The 22350-nt window shown below is 35.3% G+C and overlaps 1 protein-coding gene across 2 annotated transcripts in view; it reads right to left on the bottom strand.

Moving 5' to 3' along the window:
* LOC130054722 (ATP-dependent RNA helicase TDRD9-like) overlaps window positions 1–21853 on the bottom strand; it is a 78792-nt gene extending 56939 nt beyond the window's left edge. The window contains exons 1-7 of one of the 2 annotated variants that reach the window (XM_056165279.1): window positions 19472–21853; window positions 11165–11252; window positions 9349–9531; window positions 7105–7326; window positions 4275–4397; window positions 3876–4115; window positions 3374–3477 (exon numbers count right to left, since the gene is read on the bottom strand). In XM_056165279.1, the coding sequence (XP_056021254.1) occupies window positions 3374–3477; window positions 3876–4115; window positions 4275–4397; window positions 7105–7326; window positions 9349–9531; window positions 11165–11252; window positions 19472–19653 (1142 nt within the window). In that variant the 5' untranslated portion in view covers window positions 19654–21853. The remainder of the gene's footprint in view (window positions 1–3373; window positions 3478–3875; window positions 4116–4274; window positions 4398–7104; window positions 7327–9348; window positions 9532–11164; window positions 11253–19471) is intronic. The other variant, XM_056165280.1, reaches the window with a different exon arrangement.
* Window positions 21854–22350: the final 497 nt, after the last annotated feature.

Below are 22350 nucleotides of genomic sequence, written 5' to 3'. Positions count from 1 at the left end.
TTCGGGAGTCAATTTTTTGTCCAAAACTCTATGTCCGACTTATAGGCGCGTCCTAAGAAGATTGGTATTTTTCTGGGCGGCGTAATGTAGTATTTTTTAAACAACTCCGACGATTATCATGGACTACCACACAAATGATTATTGTTCACAAATATCTAGACGTATTGTTTATGTATTTTAAAATCATGTATAAAGTACAAGTATTTACATATTTTTATCTAGTTAAAAATTATTTACATACCCGTAACTAATACTTTCAATTCGTTTATCGGTAAAATTGAATTACGAACCCGATTTAATATTGAAATATTCATATGTATACCGGCTGAAATATATTTCTTAAAAGATTGAATATTGTTAACAGATAATTTAGATCATCATTCTTGACTCTTAAAAACTCTATTGTTGATACAATGAATTATACCGGAATCCCACAATGACAATTTTCGCGAGGCGCGTGCCACTAAGTAAACACGGTGTCAGGTACTGGTCATTAGGAGACCATAATTGCTTAGGTAATCAAGGGATCATGGTCCATAATAGATCAAGGGATGCATTTAAACTCCAAATGGATATGGCTTGGATATTGAGCACCTCATAATTATTGATTTCTCAAAATATTTTTTGAAACATAGGTAAAAACACTAGAGCATTGACTTGAAATTGTCAACCTATTCTGACAAAAATTTGTACCGACTTATAAGCGGGTCAATGACAAATTCCTACAAAATAACCTTAAAAAATACAACCGACTTATAGGCGGACCGACTTATAGGCGAGTATATACGGTAAGAGTCCTTTTTGCTAGGAACGTACGGCTCATATTTCATTTTATTACATGCATTTAGATTTCGTTTGCATGGCATGAATTAATTAACAATTTTAGGTTGTACAAAGAAATGCCCCATACTAACGGAGTGACAAATCATTTCCGTCGTCTTCTTACATTATACCAATCAATTAATCTTTAATTGACATATGTAGTTTGGCTCTTCTCAAATGATCTTTGCCTGTCCAAGTGAAACACTGTTGCTTAGACCCATGGGACAATACGAAACTTTCGGGATGTGCCGGAACGATCAATTAGACTTGATGTTTATACACCATGGTCACATGATAGTAAGCAATTGTAGGGCAGAGTTGACATCATTACAACTGGGGTTTCGCTAGCAGACGGTCCGTAAAGAGCTATGCGCAGTCCCACAATGACAATCCAATTCACTATTGGTGCTTATAGTACCTGGATGTAAATTAAATGGAAGGAAAAAGGCGCATTTAGACGCGAATCCTTGGATGGAAGGCGTGATGTTTTACCGATATCCTCAAGATATTCACTTGATTTGTTTTCCTCGCCAACTCACAAAATTTAATCAAATGCATTTTCTTATAAATGGTTGTAGTGATTCCTTTCTTTGAAAAATAGCATTTTAATACTGTAATTTGAAAGCAATTGAAGAATTCCATGCTTGTTTACTTGTTGTTATTGTAAACTGGAAGTGACATGCCCTACAATTACGTTTGATGGGCAATAAAAGTCAGAGTGGATCCGTATCTCGAAAGTCCCGTATTGGAATCTCTTTAACTGTACAGATGTAATTTGTCTCTCATCAAAATGACCTTTGTATGTCCAACTGAACTCCTGAAACACCATGACTTAGATTATCATTCCCACGAGACAATTCCTCTATCTGTTGTGTGATGTGCCTTTTAAGTCTTTGAAAATTTTGTAATACAATATTGCATATACAGTCAACACTTGATAAACGCCACCTTTTGTTCTTTTGAATTTATGGCGTTATAACGAATTTGGCAATGAATTGAATTTTCACCATCTTGGGGAGAAAGAGTTACCTTTCTTGTATATGTAAGAGTTATCTTTCCTTTCTGTACAAACGCAATGTAAAAACATCTCGTAATTATTTTTCCAAATATGATTAAAATTGTTTTATCAATAATAAGGCTTCATATCAAAACAACACACAAACAAGACAAATTATGTTTTAAGTTATTTAAGTAAACCTTGTCCAGTGTCAGTATTTGGTGAGCCGCGAGGCTGTTTCCTGGTAGGTGAGCTGTCATTAACTGGACGAAGATCAACAAATATTTCAAAGCCAATTTTTTTGCTGCCAAAATATCACTCACTGTCTTCCTTTTTATGAACTTTTCCCATAAAACAGTAGAATAATTGGAGATTTCCTGTGGTGTACATTACGGATGGTTACCGTGGTATGTAATAATTTGCTTATTTTCTTAGAAATTGAATAGAAACCTCTTTCGAGGTGAAACCATAGCGAACTGAAATACTTTTCAATGAGGTAAAAACAACAAGACTACGGTTCATTTTAAGTAATTATTTTGATTATTTAATACTGGGTACAGGTGTACGCTGGAGATCAATAATGACCAATTTTCTGCATCACTGATCACCTGCAGCCATGGCGGTTTATCGAGATAATTAACACTTTGATATAGATTTTTGTAATAAAAAGACCATGGCAAATGGCAATAGCGAATTTGGCGTTTTAACGAGAATTTTAAGTAACAGGAAAAACGTTCTTAGAAAAATGCGGCATTATAACGAAAATGGCGATGAATTGAGTGGCGATAATTCGAGAATTAACTGTATTTATACCATTATAATTATAAACAAAATAATTATTTATATTGTTATATAGATAAATTTTGTGAAAATTGTATATTTCTTGATGTAATCATTACTGCCTTCCTCTCCGACATATGTAGGGATTACCTCCCTTAAAATATTTCTTTTTATATTAAGTGTTAACCTAATTTTAAGCTGCCATTTACATTTTTCTACAGATGCACCAATTGACAGAGTTTGTTGATTCTCATATCTACATAAGCCTAAAAAGGGTTAAACATATACAATCATATCATATCAATTAAAGGTCAAACTGACTTTGATGTAGAAAAAATTCATCTTCTATTTAAGATGCATTAACTGACCCAAGTTGACAATTCTAAACCAAATAATTGTCCAGTTACGATTCAGAGAGGGGTTTGCCATATTTGGCCCTATTCTCATAATCAAGGGTTACAGTGACATAACTTTAAAGTGTGACCCACCCTCAACCCAAGATGTATCAGTTGAAAAAAGTTTGATGATTTTAGGTCTCATGGTATTTTAGTTATGAGACAGACACGAAAAAGCTAACTGACAAACTTGATAACCATACCATAGTATGTCCCATCTCAGATGGGTGTATAAAAATTAATCAAACAAGAAATGGCAAAGTTTTTCATTTTCTTTCAAGAAACAATCCAATTCATACATGCGTAAATTTCATCTGAGAGAACAGAATATACATTAAATAGCTAATTACATAAAGAGGAGACTTTCACAGCTACATACCCTTGAACTTTAACTTCCATTTTGTCAAATTCTTCAATCAACTTCACAGCTAGAGCATATGCTTCTTTTGATATCATAGGATCATATGGTTCTAATGCAGGTATCTGTTAAATCAATTGCCAAAACTTCATCTCCCGTGGAAACTTAAAGACTAGATTCCAACATATATTGCTTGTTCAGCAGGAACTGTAATGTTCACAAATATCCACGTAATGATTACTACATCTACCACACTAGTGAATTTGAGACACCTGTATCATTGCTCCCACTTTAATTTGTCATTTTCTCTCTAGTTGTCATTGGGTAAATAGAGACCAATATCAAAACTGCATATAATTCACATGTGACTACTTCGAACAAAAAACAACAGTGTGATATTTTTTTCTATGCTCGACAGCAAAATGAAAAAACCTTTTAAATATTTATTATCCTCCAACTACTTCTTCCCCACACTCCTGTCTCATTGTCTAGAAATCGAATTACAAATAACAAAAATCCTTACCTCACCCAACCCTTGAATATCCTCAATGTAATATTCGGAAACAGTGTGTGGGGCTTCATCTACTGTGATGACAGGGGCTGGTTCTAACCGATCTCTTACTGGCAGGGCAAAATACTGGGCAAATAAATCGCAGTCAAATGTGGCTGACATCAGCACCACCTTCACATGGCGGGAGTTAGTATGAAGTAGCTTCCGGACAATCAACAAGGAAAAATCGGTGTCCTGGTCTCGCTCGTGGACCTGATATAACAGAAGATAACTTATCTGGGTACGAGTTCAGTGTTTTCATTCAAGTATTGACTAATCATCAAATCAACGATAAACCAAACAGAGATTTCCATAAAACCTGTCATATTTTTTGTTTTTATTGAAGTGTGTGTATGCTTTTTCATCACTGACCTCATCCAAAATAACATGAGTGTATTCCAGCATGTTCTTCTTGCCGACTAGTTTTCTGAGCAGGACTCCCGTGGTGACGTACAGAATACGGGTGTCATCTGAAGCTTGTTTGTCCATTCCAACCTTCAATACAAGATCTCCGAAAATCAGTTACACACTACAGTTCATGTTATTCAGGGAATGAAGCTCATCTCTATCTACATGTAAGTTATACGATATAACCCAAGTTAGTTCTCCATAGAACTGGAGCATGTAATTTATTTTTGAAGTTTAATGATGTAGTTATTGAAGGTGGAGTTTGTAACGATTTTTGATAACAGAAAATATGTGTAAGCTACCTATGTAATGTTTACTACACAGCACTTGTAAGATCGACTTTGAAGTCGCTCCGATAGAAAGTACATGGAAATGTTTACACAAGTCTTTAAATACCAGACAATGCAATAATTTGCAGTTTTTTGATTTTGTGCAAGTTTTAAACTACATCAAAACTTACCATTACATGCAACATTGTCATTGGTTACATCCAACAAAGTAAATATAAGCGATTGCGATCCACAGGTCAGATACCTGATGTCATATAGTAAATTGTGATGCATTTTATAATTTAAATATCAAAGTGAATTTTTACCAGTATTTTGTGTACAAATACGACTTGTTTGAGGAAAATAAATCTGTCCAACAAAGAAGTATCTCATTGTGCATGTTTAAATGTTTAATGCTATTGATTTTCTATTTCATACTAAGCCTACAAGAAGAGTAGTGCCATCTTGGATTGTCGGGGGGGGGGGGGGGGGGGGGGGGTTGTTCCAATGCCAAGTTAAGTTATACAAAATACAAGACATTTTTTTTTCCAGTGTGCTCAGCAAATCAAATTGTCTTACCAATATAATAAAATCATTATACATATTCTCTAACAATCAACAGCAAAGATTGACTTCCTCATAATATTTTGTGCTCAAGTCTGATTTTCTATCCACTTTTTTGAAATTGCATTATTGCATTACAGGAATATTCCCATCTCGTGTTATTTTCTCCTTCACTCACAGCCATTATTTGCTAATTCGAAGCCAAGAGTACATCGAAAATTCAACCTGTTTTAAATTCAATAAAGGGTGAAATGGACAACAATAAAATAACAAGAGATGTTTGTAAAACACATATGCCCCCCATGGTGCAAAATTGAAAAGGGTTATACACACATATCATTTAATTGATAGTAGTATCATAAATTCAAAATATTGAGCAGACAATATCTTCCTATGTCAAGAGTGAATTGACCATGTCAGGGGTCAACATTAACGTTTGTCCGCTTGTCCAGTACCAGTGGAAAAACATTTCGGACAAGTGAATATTGATGGGCACTTGTCCGATTGGACAAGTGCTTTTTTTATGTAAAGAAGTCTCTAAACAATTTTGTGAAAAATTTTATTGGTAGTTGAGAGTCGGAAGTACATGTGTAATGCATGGAAAATGAACTTCGATCCCGATATCAATCGCTATGTCAACTAGCTGAGTCAAACTCAATCGGGATTGGTGTTCACTTATTGCGTACTACTTTCAATCATCCATGGATCTTACTAAGTCATTGATTCAAGACAGGAAGTCTAGATAAAATTTTGTTTTATGCATTTGTTGTTTTTATCAAGAGAATAAGATATAAAAAAAAATAAATCAAGCAGGTATAAAAATAGACTATATATTAAGTAAATTAAATACAGTTTTAAAGTTGACAATATTAGATCCTTTTTTGAAAAATTTTCGGACAAGTGAAGTTGAAGTTCGGACAAGTAAATATCTTTGTCCCTTGTCCGAATGGACAAGTAGGAAAAAAAGTTAATGTTGAGCCCTGCATGTGACCTAAAAATCAATAGGGGTCATCTACTCCTTATGCTGTACCATTGTACCAAGTTTGGTTGGTGTCAATCAAGCAAAGAATTCTTAAAATATAGGAGACAATATATAACTATGTCCAGTTCAACTATTGACTTTTGACCTCAAAATATAGGTCATCTTCTCCTGAAGATGTACCAGTGTACTAAATTTGATGTCTGTCAAGCAAAAGGGTTATCAAGATATTGGTGGACAGTATATCATATGTCCAGTTTGACCCTTGACCTTTGACCATGTGACCTCAAAATCAATAGGAGTCATCTTCTCTTGAATATACACTAGTGTACCAAGTTTGATGTCTGTCAAGCAAAGAGTTCTCAAGATATTGAACGGACAGTATATTCCTATGTCCAGGGTGACCCTTGACCTTTGACCATGTGACCTCAAAACCAATAGGGGTCATCTTCTTCTGAAGATGTACTGGTGTACCAAGTTTGATGTCTGTCAAGCAAAGGGTTCTCTAGACATTGAATGGTCAGTATATTCCTATGCCCAGTTTGACCCTTGAACTTTGACCATATGACCTCAAAATCAATAGGGGTCATCTACTCCTTAGGATGTACCAGTGTGCAAAGTTTGATGTCTTTCAAGCAAAGGGTTTTCAAGATATTGAGCAGACATTATATTCCTATGTCCAGAGTAGATTGACCCTTGACCTTAAAAACAATAGGGGTCCTCTTCTACTCATAACCAACCCACATATGAAATATCATTATCATCAAGTGAATGGTTCTCAAGATATTGAGCAGACAACATGTGGTCTACCGACCAACCGATGCAAACCAATATGCCCCTCTTCTTTGAAGGGGGGGGGGGGGGGGGGGGGGGGGGGGGGGGGGGGGGGGGGCGGGGCATAAAAACAAAAATTCCCTCTTCACAGCAAACGTTTTGGAATTATGCATGTATGTTCTGAACTTGACATTAACGACTATTTCACCTGATAACCACAAACAGTTCCTAACTGCCATTTTCTCTCCGAGCACACTCTCCTGGCAATGCTAATGGCTGCGATTCTTCTGGGCTGAGTGACTATGATGTTACAGTAGCGTCCCGATTTGGCATAATGGTCCAGGATGTACTGGGGTACCTGAGTTGTCTTTCCTGATCCCGTGGCTCCTTGTACAACTGTGACCTGGTTACTCTCAATCATGCCAACCACCTGTTGCAAACCATTTCAGTTTTATCAAAAAGTGTATCCAATCAAACTCATATTTCACTAAACCTAACTTGGTACATAGTAAAATAGACAAGAGGCCCATGGGCCACATCACTCACCTGAGTCACTTTGGCCCATATCTGAAGACTTTCCATATATATTTGTATGTAAAATTATATGCCACAAACTTGAATCTACACTATGTCAGAAAGCTTTCATGTAAATGTCAACTTCTTTGGCCCAATGGTTCTTGAGAAGAAGATTTTTAAAGATTTTCCCTATATTTGTATGTAAAACTTTGACCCCCCCCCCCCCCCACCACTTGTGGCTCCATCCTATCCCCCAGGGGCCATGATTTGAACAAAATTGAATCTGCACTATGTCAGAAAGTTTTCTTGCAAATATCAGCTTTTCTGACTCGGTGGTTATTGAGAAGAAGATTTTAACTATATATTTGTATGTAAAACTTTGATCCCCCTTGTGGCCCCATCCTACCCCCAGGGGCCATGATTTGAACAAACATGAATCTGCATTATGTCAGAAAGTTTTCATGTAAAAATCAGCTTTTCTGGCTCAGTGGTTCTTGAGAAGAAGATTTTTAAAGATTTTTCCTATATATTTGTATGTAAAACTTTGATCCCCTATTGTGGCCCCATCCAACCCCCGGAGCCCATGATTTGAACAAACTTGAATCTGCATTATGTCAGGAAGCTTTCATGTAAATCTCAGCTTTTCTGGCTTAGTGGTTCTTGAGAAGAAGATTTTTAAAGTTTTTCTCTATATATTTGTATGTAAAACTTTGATCCCCCCTTGTGGCCCCATCCTACCCCCGGGGGCCATGATTTGAACAAACTTGAATCTGCAATATGTCAGGAAGCTTTCAGGTAAATTTCACCTCTTCTGGTTTTTGAAAAGTATGGAATTCAAAATCTGTCATTACTGGAAAAAATTTACATGTCACATCATGATATTGAAATTTCTTTCTAATTCTGATAACAAACAGTTTATGCTATGGCTGGGGTAATATCCCAATACATTCTTGTATCTTCATAACATCACTCAAATCGTAGTATTGGCATAATGGTATTTACAGAAATATATCTATATAGTCCATAAGCTGTCATTCTTAGCTTTTTTATGAAAATTCTTTTATTTTCTCTCCATCATTCACTTTGATTGGCTCTCTCACTTTCAGCCAATCACAATGCATCTGACACAGGTCATTGTTAGTGTTAATAAGGGATGCTCTTATTGTCCTGAATGCTGTCAACTATTATTTCAAAGTAAAATTAATTCTGCTATATCAATTATCCATTTTCCCTTCATATAACAATTAGTGAACAAAATGCCTCTGAGCCACAGTGCTCACCTGAAACACTTTGTTCATACAAAGGTGAGATATAAAACATAGAAACACATAAGAGTGGTCAAATAATTAGCAATGGACAACTACATGTACACCATACGTCTCGGGATACTTGCATATTCTGGCAAACTGTACCAAAATGATTTTACAAAAGTAATCTAAGGTTCTTTACAGTAGGCTAAGGGAGGGAGATGGGAACTTCACTTATTGTATAGAAGTTTCTGAAATTGTATAGCCTTGTTTTCTAGGTCACCTATACTGCATTGGTTCTAAACTTTTCCAAACTGAGGAGGGAAGGCATTTTGGACAGAATTCCTATATATTCCTATTTCATAACTGTGGAGGAAGGGGGGGGGGAGGCAAGGTTGGGACTGAATTCCTATATATGTCCTCATGGAGTGGGGTGGGGACTGTTTGGACTGAATTCCTATATTTTCCCCATTTCTAAATGGAGTGGAGAGGTAACATGGTTTGGACAGAATTATCACCCCTTCTTTGTGTTTTGGAATTACATAATTTTCTTGACTTTCTCAAAGCAAGTGCTCCTTTTGCTTTTGGCACAATCAGTTCTTTCATATCACTTTCACAAAAAATGTGAGAACACTTTCTTCTTAAAAAGTCCATAAGTTTCTAAAATGTGTCTATTTCTAAAATCTTACTTCATCTCTGTGATCTGCAATGGGCAAATTGTTCTCATAGCTGTGCTCAAAATTGTAATTCCTGTAGACATCCGTGGCATTGGAGGGAACCAGGTCATGTGGTATTGCCACCGTAGATGTGGCAATACTGTCCAAGTCCAAGTGTTCCAAATCATTGGTGACAGCAGATAACTGAGCCTGTTGCTGAAAAAAAAAATCAAGAAATAGAATTCTCAGACCTGCTACATGTGTTTATGTCAAAACATTCCCCATAACCATCCTCTAGTACATCAGACTTCACCTTTTAAAATTACCACAGTTATATCATTGTACATGTATTGTCTTTCAACATTTGATTAAAAACAAAACATGAGGCCCATGGGTCTCTGTGCTAACATGTTAGGCATTATCCAAATCATTCAAATTTTTACCTGTGTACAGTAAACAAGGAAGCTTGCAGATTATTTAGAGAAAACTGGGCTAGTTTTCCTTGAATATTAGAAATATGTTTACATTCTTGCTGCAGAAATCAATCCACCTAGTTTATACAGGTAAATGTATTCTATGTCTATTCAGGTTTATATTTGATAGTTTACGTGTGGAGGTGTATTTGATAGTTTACATGTGGAGGTGTATTTGATAGTTTACAAGTGGAGGTGTATTTGATAGTTTACGTGTGGAGGTGTATTTGATAGTTTACGTGTGGATGTGTATTTGATAGTTTACATGTGGAGGTGTATTTGATAGTTTACATGTGGAGGTGTATTAGATAGTTTACAAGTGGAGGTGTATTTGATAGTTTACATGTGGAGGTGTATTTGATAGTTTACATGTGGAGGTGTATTTGATAGTTTACATGTGGAGGTCTATTTTACATGTGGAGGTGTATTTGATAGTTTACACGTGGAGGTGTATTTGATAGTTTACATGTGGATGTGTGTATTTGATAGTTTACATGTGGATGTGTGTATTTGATAGTTTACATGTGGAGGTGTATTTGATAGTTTACATGTGGAGGTGTATTGGATAGTTTACGTGTGGATGTGTGTTTGATAGTTTACATGTGGATGTGTATTTGATAGTTCACATGTGGATGTGTGTATTTGATAGTTTACATGTGGATGTGTGTTTGATAGTTTACATGTGGAGGTGTATTTGATAGTTTACATGTGGAGGTGTATTTGATAGTTTACATGTGGATGTGTGTTTGATAGTTTACGTGTGGATGTGTGTTTGATAGTTTACATGTGGTGGTGTATTTGATAGTTCACATGTGGATGTGTGTATTTGATAGTTTACATGTGGAGGTGTATTTGATAGTTCACATGTGGATGTGTGTATTTGATAGTTTACATGTGGATGTGTGTATTTGATAGTTTACATGTGGATGTGTATTTGATAGTTTACATGTGGAGGTGTATTTGATAGTTTACACGTGGAGGTGTATTTGATAGTTTACGTGTGGAGGTGTATTTGATAGTTTACATGTGGATGTGTGTTTGATAGTTTACGTGTGGATGTGTGTTTGATAGTTTACATGTGGAGGTGTATTTGATAGTTTACATATGGATGTGTGTATTTGATAGTTCACATGTGGATGTGTGTATTTGATAGTTTACATGTGGATGTGTGTATTTGATAGTTTACATGTGGAGGTGTATTTGATAGTTTACATGTGGATGTGTGTATTTGATAGTTTACATATGGATGTGTATTGGATAGTTTACATATGGATGTGTGTATTTGATAGTTTACATGTGGATGTGTGTATTTGATAGTTTACATGTAGATGTGTGTATTTGATAGTTTACATGTGGAGGTGTATTGGATAGTTTACGTGTGGATGTGTGTATCCCATTAACTCCTGCTCCTGTTGTTGTCTGTATTTCTCTGCATAATCTGTCCGGGAAAATGCTGGCGTTCTTCTGTTTAAAAAAAAACCATTGTTTAAAATATGATAAGCAAAGTTTCAAGTTAGGACATGTTCTACTGAAGTTAACTGTATACCTGTGATAAATTATATTATTCTGAATATATCAGGAAGCACAGCAAGCTCTAACGATTAGAACAGAGAAAATTCCAGCTACATATATATCCAAAGAATTTTTAACCCCCCCAAAAAATACCTCCCGTAATCCTAATGACCACCCATTTTAACTTGCAAGGTCACATCACACTTTGCCCTTGACCAGACCGGGATTCGAACCCTGGTCCCCTGAATCTCTAGTCAGGTGCTCTACCAACTAAGCTATCTGGCCATCGGCAATTGAACCCGGCTGACCGCTACATTCATCCCTCCTTAAATGTCTTCCCACTTGAAATCAACCCAGGATCTTTATCCCCTGGCAGACATTTTCATCTGTCAGTTCCATGGGCTGGTATACGGCACCAAATGTAACAGAAAGGAAGAAAATATAATAGACCAGACCAGGATTCATATCCGGACCCCCTGAATCTCTAGTCAGGTGCTCTACCAACTGAGCTATCTCACCACTGGCGAACAAACCCAGCTGACCGCTACACATGAATAACAAAATGTGATATTAATCATTGCAAGATGATAGATGTGACGACACAGACTTTGATGTCATCATACATATGACGTAGCGGATCTTATATAGGAGATTGTTTTGTGGAAATGATAATGCAAACCTGGTTTTTTTCCACATCTGAACACAGGAACCACTCAAGTTTCCAATTTAAACTCTTTTGCATGCCTGGTGTTGCAAAACATGGTGCTAGCCTGCACTATGTCAGGAATCTTTCACGTAAATTTCAACTTTTCTAACCTAATGGTTAATTCTCAACAAGATTTTAAAATGAACCCACCAGGGATAGACATTAATAACTTTTTATCTCACTTGTCATTCAGGCAAGTAAACTCGAAGTTTCTATTGTCAAAATGATAAACTTTGTTGTCCGAAATATTTTTACTCTGATACACCTTTCAACCAGTAATTTTAATTATCTCCTTCTACGAGGTCAAACGCAATCCGTGAATAGGGCAGTCCTGTCTACCAAATGTAAAAGCTAGGTTACAACTGTGAAATATACAAAGCCTGGGTTGCCTAACCCTGGGTCATTATTGTAGTTGAGTGGCAAAAAGCCCTAAATGTCAAGTTATGGATAAGAAAATTACAGAGGCCAAGGTAAGGAAATATATCTTTTCACCGCAAAAAAAACCAGACAAAGGATGTACACTTGTGGTGATGTGTTAATACATGTATATGGTTAAAATAAACAATAAACATGGGCCACATCGCTCACCTGAGTCACCTTGGTCCATATCAGAAGACTTGCCATATATATTTGCATGTAAAACCGTAGTCCCTATTATGGCCCCAAACCTACCCCTGGAGGCCATGGTTTTTGCAAACTTGAATCTACACTATGTCAGAAAGCTTTCATGTAAATGTGAACTTCTTTGGCCCAATGGTTCTTGAGAAGAAGATTTTTAAAGATTTTCCTTATATATTTGTATGTAAAACTTTGATCCCCTATTGTGGCCCCATCCGATCCCCGGGGGCCATGATTTTAACAATTTAGAATCTGCACTATATCAGGAAGCTTTCATATAAATCTCAGCTTTTCTGGCTCAGTGGTTCTTGAGAAGAAGATTTTTAAAGATTTTTTCTATACATTTGTATGTAAAACTTTGATCCCCTATTGTGGCCCCATCCAACCCCCAGGGGCCATGATTTTAACAATTTAGAATCTGCACTACCTAATAAAGCTTATCTCTAAGTTTCATCTTTTCTGGTCCAGTGGTTCTTGAGAAGAAGATTTTTTAATGACCCTACTCAATTTTACCTTTTCTTGATTATCTCCCCTTGGAAGGTGGTCTGGCCCTTTATTTTAACAATTTAGAATTCCCTTTACCTAAGGATGTTTTGTGCCAACTTTGGTTGAAATTGGCCAAGTGGTTTTTGAGAAGAAGTCAAAAATGTTAAAAGTTTACAGACGGACGGACGCCGGAATACGGGTGATCAGAATAGCTCACTTGAGCTAAAAATTAGAAAACATTTCAAAAGTGTAACATTCCTTTTTAGACAATAACTCAGTAAAAAATATGCATAGATTCTGTAAATTGTATTACGGGTAAGAGATACAAAGTACTGCTGATAGCGCTGAATTTCTAACACAGGGTACAGACCATACTGCTGTCAGTATCAGTTAAAACCGTAAATTAGGATTGTCACGCTGCCTAAAACTCACTTTTTTAAATTGAAAGCTCTTTTTACTCTCAACTTTCTTTTTAAAAATCGTCTTCCTGAATGTTGCTTCGAGAGAAGCCAGTGAAAGCGCCATGACTAATATAAGTTGGTCGGAGAGTGAATAAAATAAGAAATTTGGTAAACTATTGATACTGAAAAAGTTTATATTTTTCATATATAATCATTTATAATTCTAAAAATGTTGTCAAGGGCAATAACTCCTATGCTGGTATTTCTTTTACTGCATGTCTGTTATACATGATTCCCTAATATCCACAATTAATTTATACATATTTATGAATTAGCAGGTTTTTTAAAACTGTATGTTGACATTTAAAATTTGACATTACAGCAAATTTTTATCTATTTCAATTATTCTGAATAACGAAAATGTGTGTTATTCTTAAGTTAACATTCATGCTTCTATTTTTGAATGTCCGACATCTTTAAAAATGTGGCAACATACACATTTTCTTTGGTTATTAATTATATCTAACTATATTGAGTTGAAATTAATACAATTTTTCCACTTTCAACCATTAATATTGATAAGTCACATGAGGATCGATCCACCTTAAAATCAAATATCTTAATTCCATTGGTAGAGGTTACATCGGGCACGCAGATAGAAGGGAGTGGGTAGACAGAGGGACTGTACCCCTCACTCTCTGATCATGAGCTTGGTTGAATATCGGTAATCTGCTTATTTCTATCCACTTCCAGTACTTAAGAATCTAGGATGTGTCTTCGAAGATGAAGACAATTTAAGGAGGGAGGAATGTAGCGGTCAGCCGGGTTCGATCGCCGGTGGCCAGATAGCTCAGTTGGTAGAGCACTACACTAGAGATTCAGGGGACCAGGGTTCGAATCCCGGTCTGCTCCATTGCATTTTCTCCCTTCCTGTTATTTATCATTTATGTTTTATTTCATATATAATTTACATACCTTCATTTAGTTGTTTATTTACACACAAGTCTTATTTGGCAGTTCCTGCATCAATACAATCTTTAACTTTCGTAATCTTAATTTTCATTGGATAATTATCCAAATGTTAGGGACATGTAATGGACTCTAACTAGGGATCAATCACCTACATAATTATGCGCATTGTATTTGTTATTGTATGAATGAAAATTATGATAGATAGGTTAGTTATTGTAGAAACTGTGGTGATGTGCATTGTTTGATGTTTAAAAAACAAAACACTAAAAGAATATCATAAACTACAACTCTATTTTTTTTTTTTTAACTTCCTCTATCATACGGCAATTTGAATCCGTAAAAACTAGGGCTGCTTTGTAACTTCCAATCTTTAAACATTGTAAATCCGGTTCACAATGACAGCTGGTTGCAGTAAAGCGAACAAATTCACAATTGGATAGATCTAAAGTCTAATAAAAGTAAGCGAAATGACAACAAATCAATACAGACAGAAAAATAGTAATAAATACTTATGAATAAAATGTAATAATACTGGTAATATAGTTTGTTGTAATGCTGATGTGAAGAATTGCAATGTGAAACCCTAAATGTACTGTTGAAGAGATTGAGATGTATAAAGTTTAAAAATGTAAATATCCATTTGGCTAATTAAATATTCGATTAATCTGATAATTTTGATTCACAATTGTCAAATGTTTAAGATTATTAAGTTGTTGAGCAAAGTTACCCATCATCAGAAGAGAATAAAAGTGAGTGAGAATCAACAAAATAATGGCAATCAGGTTACATATGCCATCATACTATTCTATGCTTCAACACACTAGCGGTGGGACGATCCATCGATGCATCATGATATTCAACTTGGCGATATATGAATGATACACATGTCTATTAAATGACAATAACCGTCATAGCGTTTTCCAAAAATATCTGAATCTCACAAGTCGGGTATTATTAGTCCGTCTAACAGAAAATAAAAGTAGAACAAAAAAGATGGCCATTGATGGCGGACTACATAACGTTAACAGGGGTCGAAATTAACTTTTTCTACCACAGGCTAATTTTAGCCTGTGGGTAAAAAATCCACAGGCTAAAATGAAAACCTACAAGCTAAAATGAAAATAATGAAGCAGTGCTCTTTTTATATATATTTTTTTTCAATCAATGATTTTCCCCATCATTACTGAGCCTAGTGGGTCAACAGGCAGCGTTTGGACAAGACACTAAGTTACGTAAGTCATATGGTGCAGTGTCTAGGTCTCTTGATTATCGCACCTCTAACAGTCTAATCCACGACTTGTTTACCGCATGTCTAGATCCAGTATTCCAATTTCATGCCACATCAGGGTTGTCACTAGTGATTTTTTAAAGCGAATACAGGACTCATGGTTTTATAAGCAGCACGATCACGAGTCCTATGACTTTTTTGATAATCGTCGACGCAGTGAGAAATGCACGTCACTACAAACTGACCTCAATATGACAATAAATTTAGAAATGACATTCTCATGATTCTGATAAAAATAACTAACGGAAGACTTGGTAAAACATAGATTCCGATATTTTTTGTAGATAAATGAATAACAAAAACATCATACTTGGAATTATTCAATTTAATCACCCTTATAGGTGAACAGGACTCGTGGCACATGTCGATATGCGATGTCCGATCTCTAAAGCATTTGTTTGACTCCGAGTTTCTTAAAAAATCATAGAAGAAAAATCCGGATAAAAACGGTTATTGAAATCAGTCATTCATGTAAGCGTTTGTATGATTCAGAGTGCAAGTTTGAGAGAAGCGAATAGCGCATCACCGTATAAAACGGATACGATACGATCATAGTTTGTAAATCACCACTCGCTAAGATTTTCAAGTGTCCATTATTTTTACTCGCTATTTCTCAAATGTACTCGCATTTTGCGAGTATTTCTCGCTAATTTCGAGCCCTGGTTAACAAAACGGACTGGAAACAAGTCGGGGGTATGTGAGAGGTTTGGCTTGCTAGTTTACGAAAGGGAAAACGGTGCAAGAAGCATCGATATTAAAGACAAGATATTTGCAAGTTTTGCGGAGCATTGTGATATTCATTTTGTTCTAGACTACTCAAGTAGCTAGCTAAACTGAGTGATATTTTTTTCTGTTATAAATAAATAAATTTGAAATCCCTTTTTCTACTTTTTATTGATATGCAAAGTATCGCGATATGTATTGTATCGTTTGTCAAGTATCGCGACGTGTATTGGCTAGAAAGGGTATCGTCCCACCCCTACAATGCACACAGGGGAGTGGACAGTTAACAACACAAAAGAAATTCTCTTTTCATGAAAAATCTTAGAAAGACGACATGGTATTAAAACTATTATGAACTCTAATTAGAATAATGTTGTGGTTAGTTCAAAGTACAGTATAATTTGTCCAAACCGGCCCCTGAGTACTCCGGCGCTCTGTCAATTCCGGCCACAAAATATAGTCACTAACATTTCTTTAACAAATCCTTTATTAATAATTCTCTGTACTCCAGATACTGCGTATTCTGTATATCGGCCGGCTTACACAGTCCCGACTGCTATCAATTAACTTTAATTATCCTGTGTAAACCGGCCCCTCAATGATACACCACCCTAATTGTTGCGGTCAATTGTATTCGGTGTACACAAGGTCCCAACTGCTCGTAATTAGCTCTAATTATCGCATTTAAACCAGCCACCCCACGATGACCAACCTGTCGGTATTCGGTTGATCACACGCGGTGTACACAAAGGGTGTCTCAAGGGAAGCCACAGGTAAATAAAAGAGTGCAACTGGCGAGGAATCGCGATCAGTTTAAAATAAAACCTGATTTTTAGGGGGTGCACTTTTCAATTATGACAGCACCACGCACGAGGTAATGGCGCTCCCCCTAACGACAGAGACGAGAACTGACATTAAAAGACAAAGTTCAATTAATCGATGAATTCGATACATTCTTGGAATGAAACAAAATCGGCAACAATCCCGTTATGTTTTCCAAAAGCAGGGTTTCCCCTCATGGACTTCTTGGAGCTCTACGGCGAGTCAGACAATGATGATATGCAGTTAGTTAGCACAACTCGCCATGTCCGGTCGATCACTCGGCATTGCATTAGTTTCCGTTTCACAAATTGAGACAGTTGAAAGCGATACATTTACAATGAAAGCTGGGAAAGACAAATTTTAAACGAACACAACACAAACTTGACGAACGTACATAATGTAGCACTTGATAACGGCGATGGTGTAGACAAAATTGACAATTTACCAACAGAAAATTGCGCGAATAATTCCCAGATTTTAAACTGTTTAATAAAAATTGAAACTTTTTCAAATGAGCACGACAATAAAACACTGACATTTTTATTTTTACATTTTGAATTCTTTTGTGATATATTAAAACGTTAGCAATCATTACACACGTATGCATAGATAGTGAATACAAGGGAAGCAACTCTCATTATTGTCAACATTCTGAACTCCGGACTCTGTGCAAACCGGCCAATTTCTTTGGAACCACACATAGCCGGTTTAGACAGATTATACTGTATAAACACATTAAAAAATTATCATGCAACTTTTTGGACTATACCACTGCACTAAAGAAATTCAATCTAAACTAGCTATTTCAAATAGCTTTATAAAGTTATATCGCTAAATCAAGAGATAGTGCTGGACCTGTTTAACATTATGGCCACTAGTACAAGCAGTGTTTCCGTTAACACAAATTTCTGCGTAATCTATGCATAAAAGATATTTTTTACCCCCCAAATCATCACCCAAAGGGTCACCATGAAGCAGGAAAAAAAGATGACGTCCACGCTTTGTAATTGGGTTCAATGTTCATTCCAGGAAGTAAAAAAGAAATAAAGGCAGAGATTAATCTCAGAGAACCAGTTTTTAAGTTGTGTTTCAACATGGCAGCATTGTTCAATTCTAAATTTAATAAATCAAATAAAATGCTGACTAACAATTCAAGAAAACAATCTCAAGGATGCACACGGTCTCAAATCACAGGAATCGTAGACCTTAACAGATAAAACTGCTGACTCCTGTGATTCGACGTAAATCATAACGGTTGCACGAAATGTGCTAAAAGGTGACATAGAGACATGTGATGATATGATAACAAGTAACCTATAGAAACTTCAAAGTACATATTAATAAGGTATTCACGTCATAAGCATTAAACAGGTTGGTAACACTTCCCCTATAGCGAGATATTCTTGCTAAAACGCGATTATCCCTCTTTAGCGAGAAATAAACATTACCATAAACAGGTGTTTTGGCGTCTTTATTGAAAATAATGGCAAATCCCGTGCAACGCTGAATAAGTGTGACACGCACTCAACATGATGCGAATTGTTTCTATGAAATTGACAACATAGTCATGAAATTGCATATCAAAGTTGCTGCGTAAGAGGGAAGCAGTCTGAAATCCAATACACATCGTGAGTGTTTTTGTTTTGATTCATATATTTGCAGAAGTATCAGACATTTTAGCACTTTTTCTTCTTTTCACATGAATCATGAAAAGATGTACTCCGCGGGTGTTTTTCTCGGTTGTACGGGATATATTTATTCTCGCTAGAGAGGGATAATCGCGTTTTAACGAGAATATCTCGCTATAGGGGAAGTGTTCCCAACCTGTTAAACCAATATTTATTCATTTCAAGAAGTAGTGTACTATACAGTGTAGATCAATATTACATGCTTTAAATTAATATTTTTAAAAAAAGATGTGACCCTCAAAAAAACTTTTGACTCCCAGAATTCAGTCAGAGGGTCATTGATGATTAAGACCCTTCGAACTCCAAAAAGTTCGAAAACACTGATAAGGGTTCCATATCTAATTTCATAATGAAATCCATCTATTAAATATATCTTTTTATCCATGTGACTACGTTTCTCCTTTAATATTAGTCTGTAAGACTGTTGTAATATTGGACTGCTTTGATAAGCTACTACGAAGGAATACCGTTGAGGATGGAAGGTGTTTTCAGTTTCTGCAACACGTGGCCTTTGAGTTGTGGTATCAAAATATCTCCCTCCTGTCACACTTCGTGGTACAGTTTTCAGATTCTTCTGCACCGATTTCTTTCCTATCTTGAACCATTCATCAATCACATCTAACCCCAACTCTGGCGTGAGGTCTGTCATCTTCTCTAGTTTTTAAACATAGGGAAGAAGTCTAAAATTCAAACCCAAAAACGACAAATGTAATTCCCGCTGTCAGATAAGTCGGGGGGTTACTGGAATCTGTGCAATACCCCCAAAAAAGTGCTATACCCAGAAAAAAGTACACTATACCCAATACTGCGATAATATACACAGGATATCCTCTTAGATGGGTTGAGAAATGGTTATCTGGAAAAAATGGTACACTGAATTGGTACCGTTACCGTTATACAGCCAATTCATAGAAAAATCCAATACATCCGGTGCCATTTGCCGGCGCCATTGCTTGTGACGTATTATAAGGTATACCACGCCCGATCAAATTAAAGACGATGATGTAGTTTAAATGATGGTGGGTTTTTCTAAGTTTATAAATTCAAATATATGTATATTTTTTTTTATTTTTTAATATGAGTTGATGCCCCATCACCTGTCATTTTGTCACCAAAATGAATTCAATGGATTTTTAATTTTTTTTTAAATTAAATATCATGAATTTAATACCAGTATTTAATTATTTCAAACACGTTTTAATCTCAAAGGCAGGCATGAGTATGTAATTTAAGTGATTAAATAATTTTCTTGCAAGACAAATACACACAAATACACACTAATATAAATAAAGAAGTTAGCCATAAGGAAAACATGAATTTGAAATTTATTTAAACATACATAGTTTCCATATGTTCCCAGCTCTAGCCACGTGGAGGCCTCCTTTCTGTAGAGCCATAATTTCTTTTTTTTTTTGAAATGAAAAATTTAAAGCCAAAGGACCAAAATCATGAAGAACACAAAATACAAAAATTTAAAACACATAAAACATCTGTAAATTTACATTTATAATTTATTTTTTGCTTATGTTAAATAAAAAATATTGAAACCAAAGGAAACCAAACTATCAAAAATATAAGAGACAAAAATTTAAAACATCTTTAGTTTTACATTTACAAACAAGAATTTCATTGGCATGTCATTTTCTGCTCATGTTAGATAAAAATATCGAAACCAAAGGACCAAAACTATAAATACGAGAGACAAAAATTAAAAATACACGAAACATCTTTAGTTTGTTTTTTAAATGAAGCAATGAAATATTTTAGGACCTTGACCATAAAAAGAACAGATCAATAGATGAAAAGAGATAGGAATATAAACACTTAATACCATAAAAAATATTTCAATATTACATAATTATAATTTTTTTTCAAAATAAAACAATCCGTTTCATATAAAAATCATTAAGATTATATATTTCATTACGATATCCTTGTTTGGGAAAAAGAGGATGCCAACAAAAACCATTACAACAAAACAAAAAAATAAATATTTAGAAAATTTTAAAAGACCATGTCCATATGAGATTCATAATTGAAAAAAAACAAAAACATTTGTAACATTATATTAGCATAAAAAAAGTTATGCAGCTAAAGGGCAGAACATATGAACATTAAAATTAACAAAATGCAAATGGAATGGGTGAGTAATAAGCCTGAAAGTAACCCTACTCAAAGTTCTAACCTACACAAGATCAAGCTGTATTCACTGGACACACCCGTCTGGCGGGGTAGGAATAAGCCTGAAAGTAACCCTGCTCTAAGTTCTCAAAATTTACTACATTATAATTTAAAAAAATGAATATGTAGGTTAGAACTTAGAGTAGGGTTACTTTCAGGCTTATTCCTCCCCCGACAGACGGGTGTGTCCAGTGAATACAGCTTGATCTTGTGTAGGTTAGAACTTAGAGTAGGGTTACTTTCAGGCTTATTCCTCCCCCGACAGACGGGTGTGTCCAGTGAATACAGCTTGATCTTGTGTAGGTTAGGAAGAAATTCAGTTTGTTTCATTAAATGTTTGTAATTCTATAATAATGTTATTGTACAAATATAGTATTTACATTTTTTTATCTAGTGCATTTTTATGGCTTTGGTCCTTTGACTTTAATACTTTCTTTTTTACAAACAGAAAAATTGTATTATGTTAATGAAATACCATAGATTTTTTTTTGTGTAATTTACATTGTTGTCCACTACATTCTTTATGGTTTTGGTTATTACGCTTCACTAATTTTATTTCACACAGTAGAAAAACAAATTATCAACAACTGAAATTGATTAATGTTAGTATCACAAAATTTATTTATTTTTGATATATTTTTTTTGTATGTTCTACTCTTCATGGTTTTGGTCCTTTGGCTATAAATTTTTCATTTCAAAAACAGAAATTATGTCTCTACAGAAAGGAGGCCTTCACGTGGCTAGAGCTGGAAACATATGGAAACTATGAATGATTCAAAAATTCATATTTTTCTTATGGCTAACGTCCTGATTTGTATAAATATGATGGTGGTTACAAAGTGGTAAATTGTTTGCTTATTAAAAAACCATTTTATTATAGAGCAATGCATTGAAATCACTGACTTATTTATGTATCATTATTTCTTTTTTCCCCCTCATTAATATACATTTGACTATATTCCATATAGCACAAAGAAATTTATATTTCTCATCAAATCATACATATTTCATGTATACAAATAGCAAAATACCAAATGCCTGAGGTGTCATTGGAGGTTTATATAGGGTTTCAATAAACAGGGTCTTCTGTCAGTAGTTGTGTATACACAAAGGGGTGTTAAACAGGCTACAGTAACAGGATATGGGGGTCATGTGTTGGTAGCTG

This window comes from Ostrea edulis, chromosome 5 (genome assembly GCF_947568905.1).
Source record: "Ostrea edulis chromosome 5, xbOstEdul1.1, whole genome shotgun sequence".
NCBI lineage: Eukaryota > Metazoa > Mollusca > Bivalvia > Ostreida > Ostreidae > Ostrea > Ostrea edulis.
This window is presented reverse-complemented; position numbering and strand designations above follow the sequence as displayed.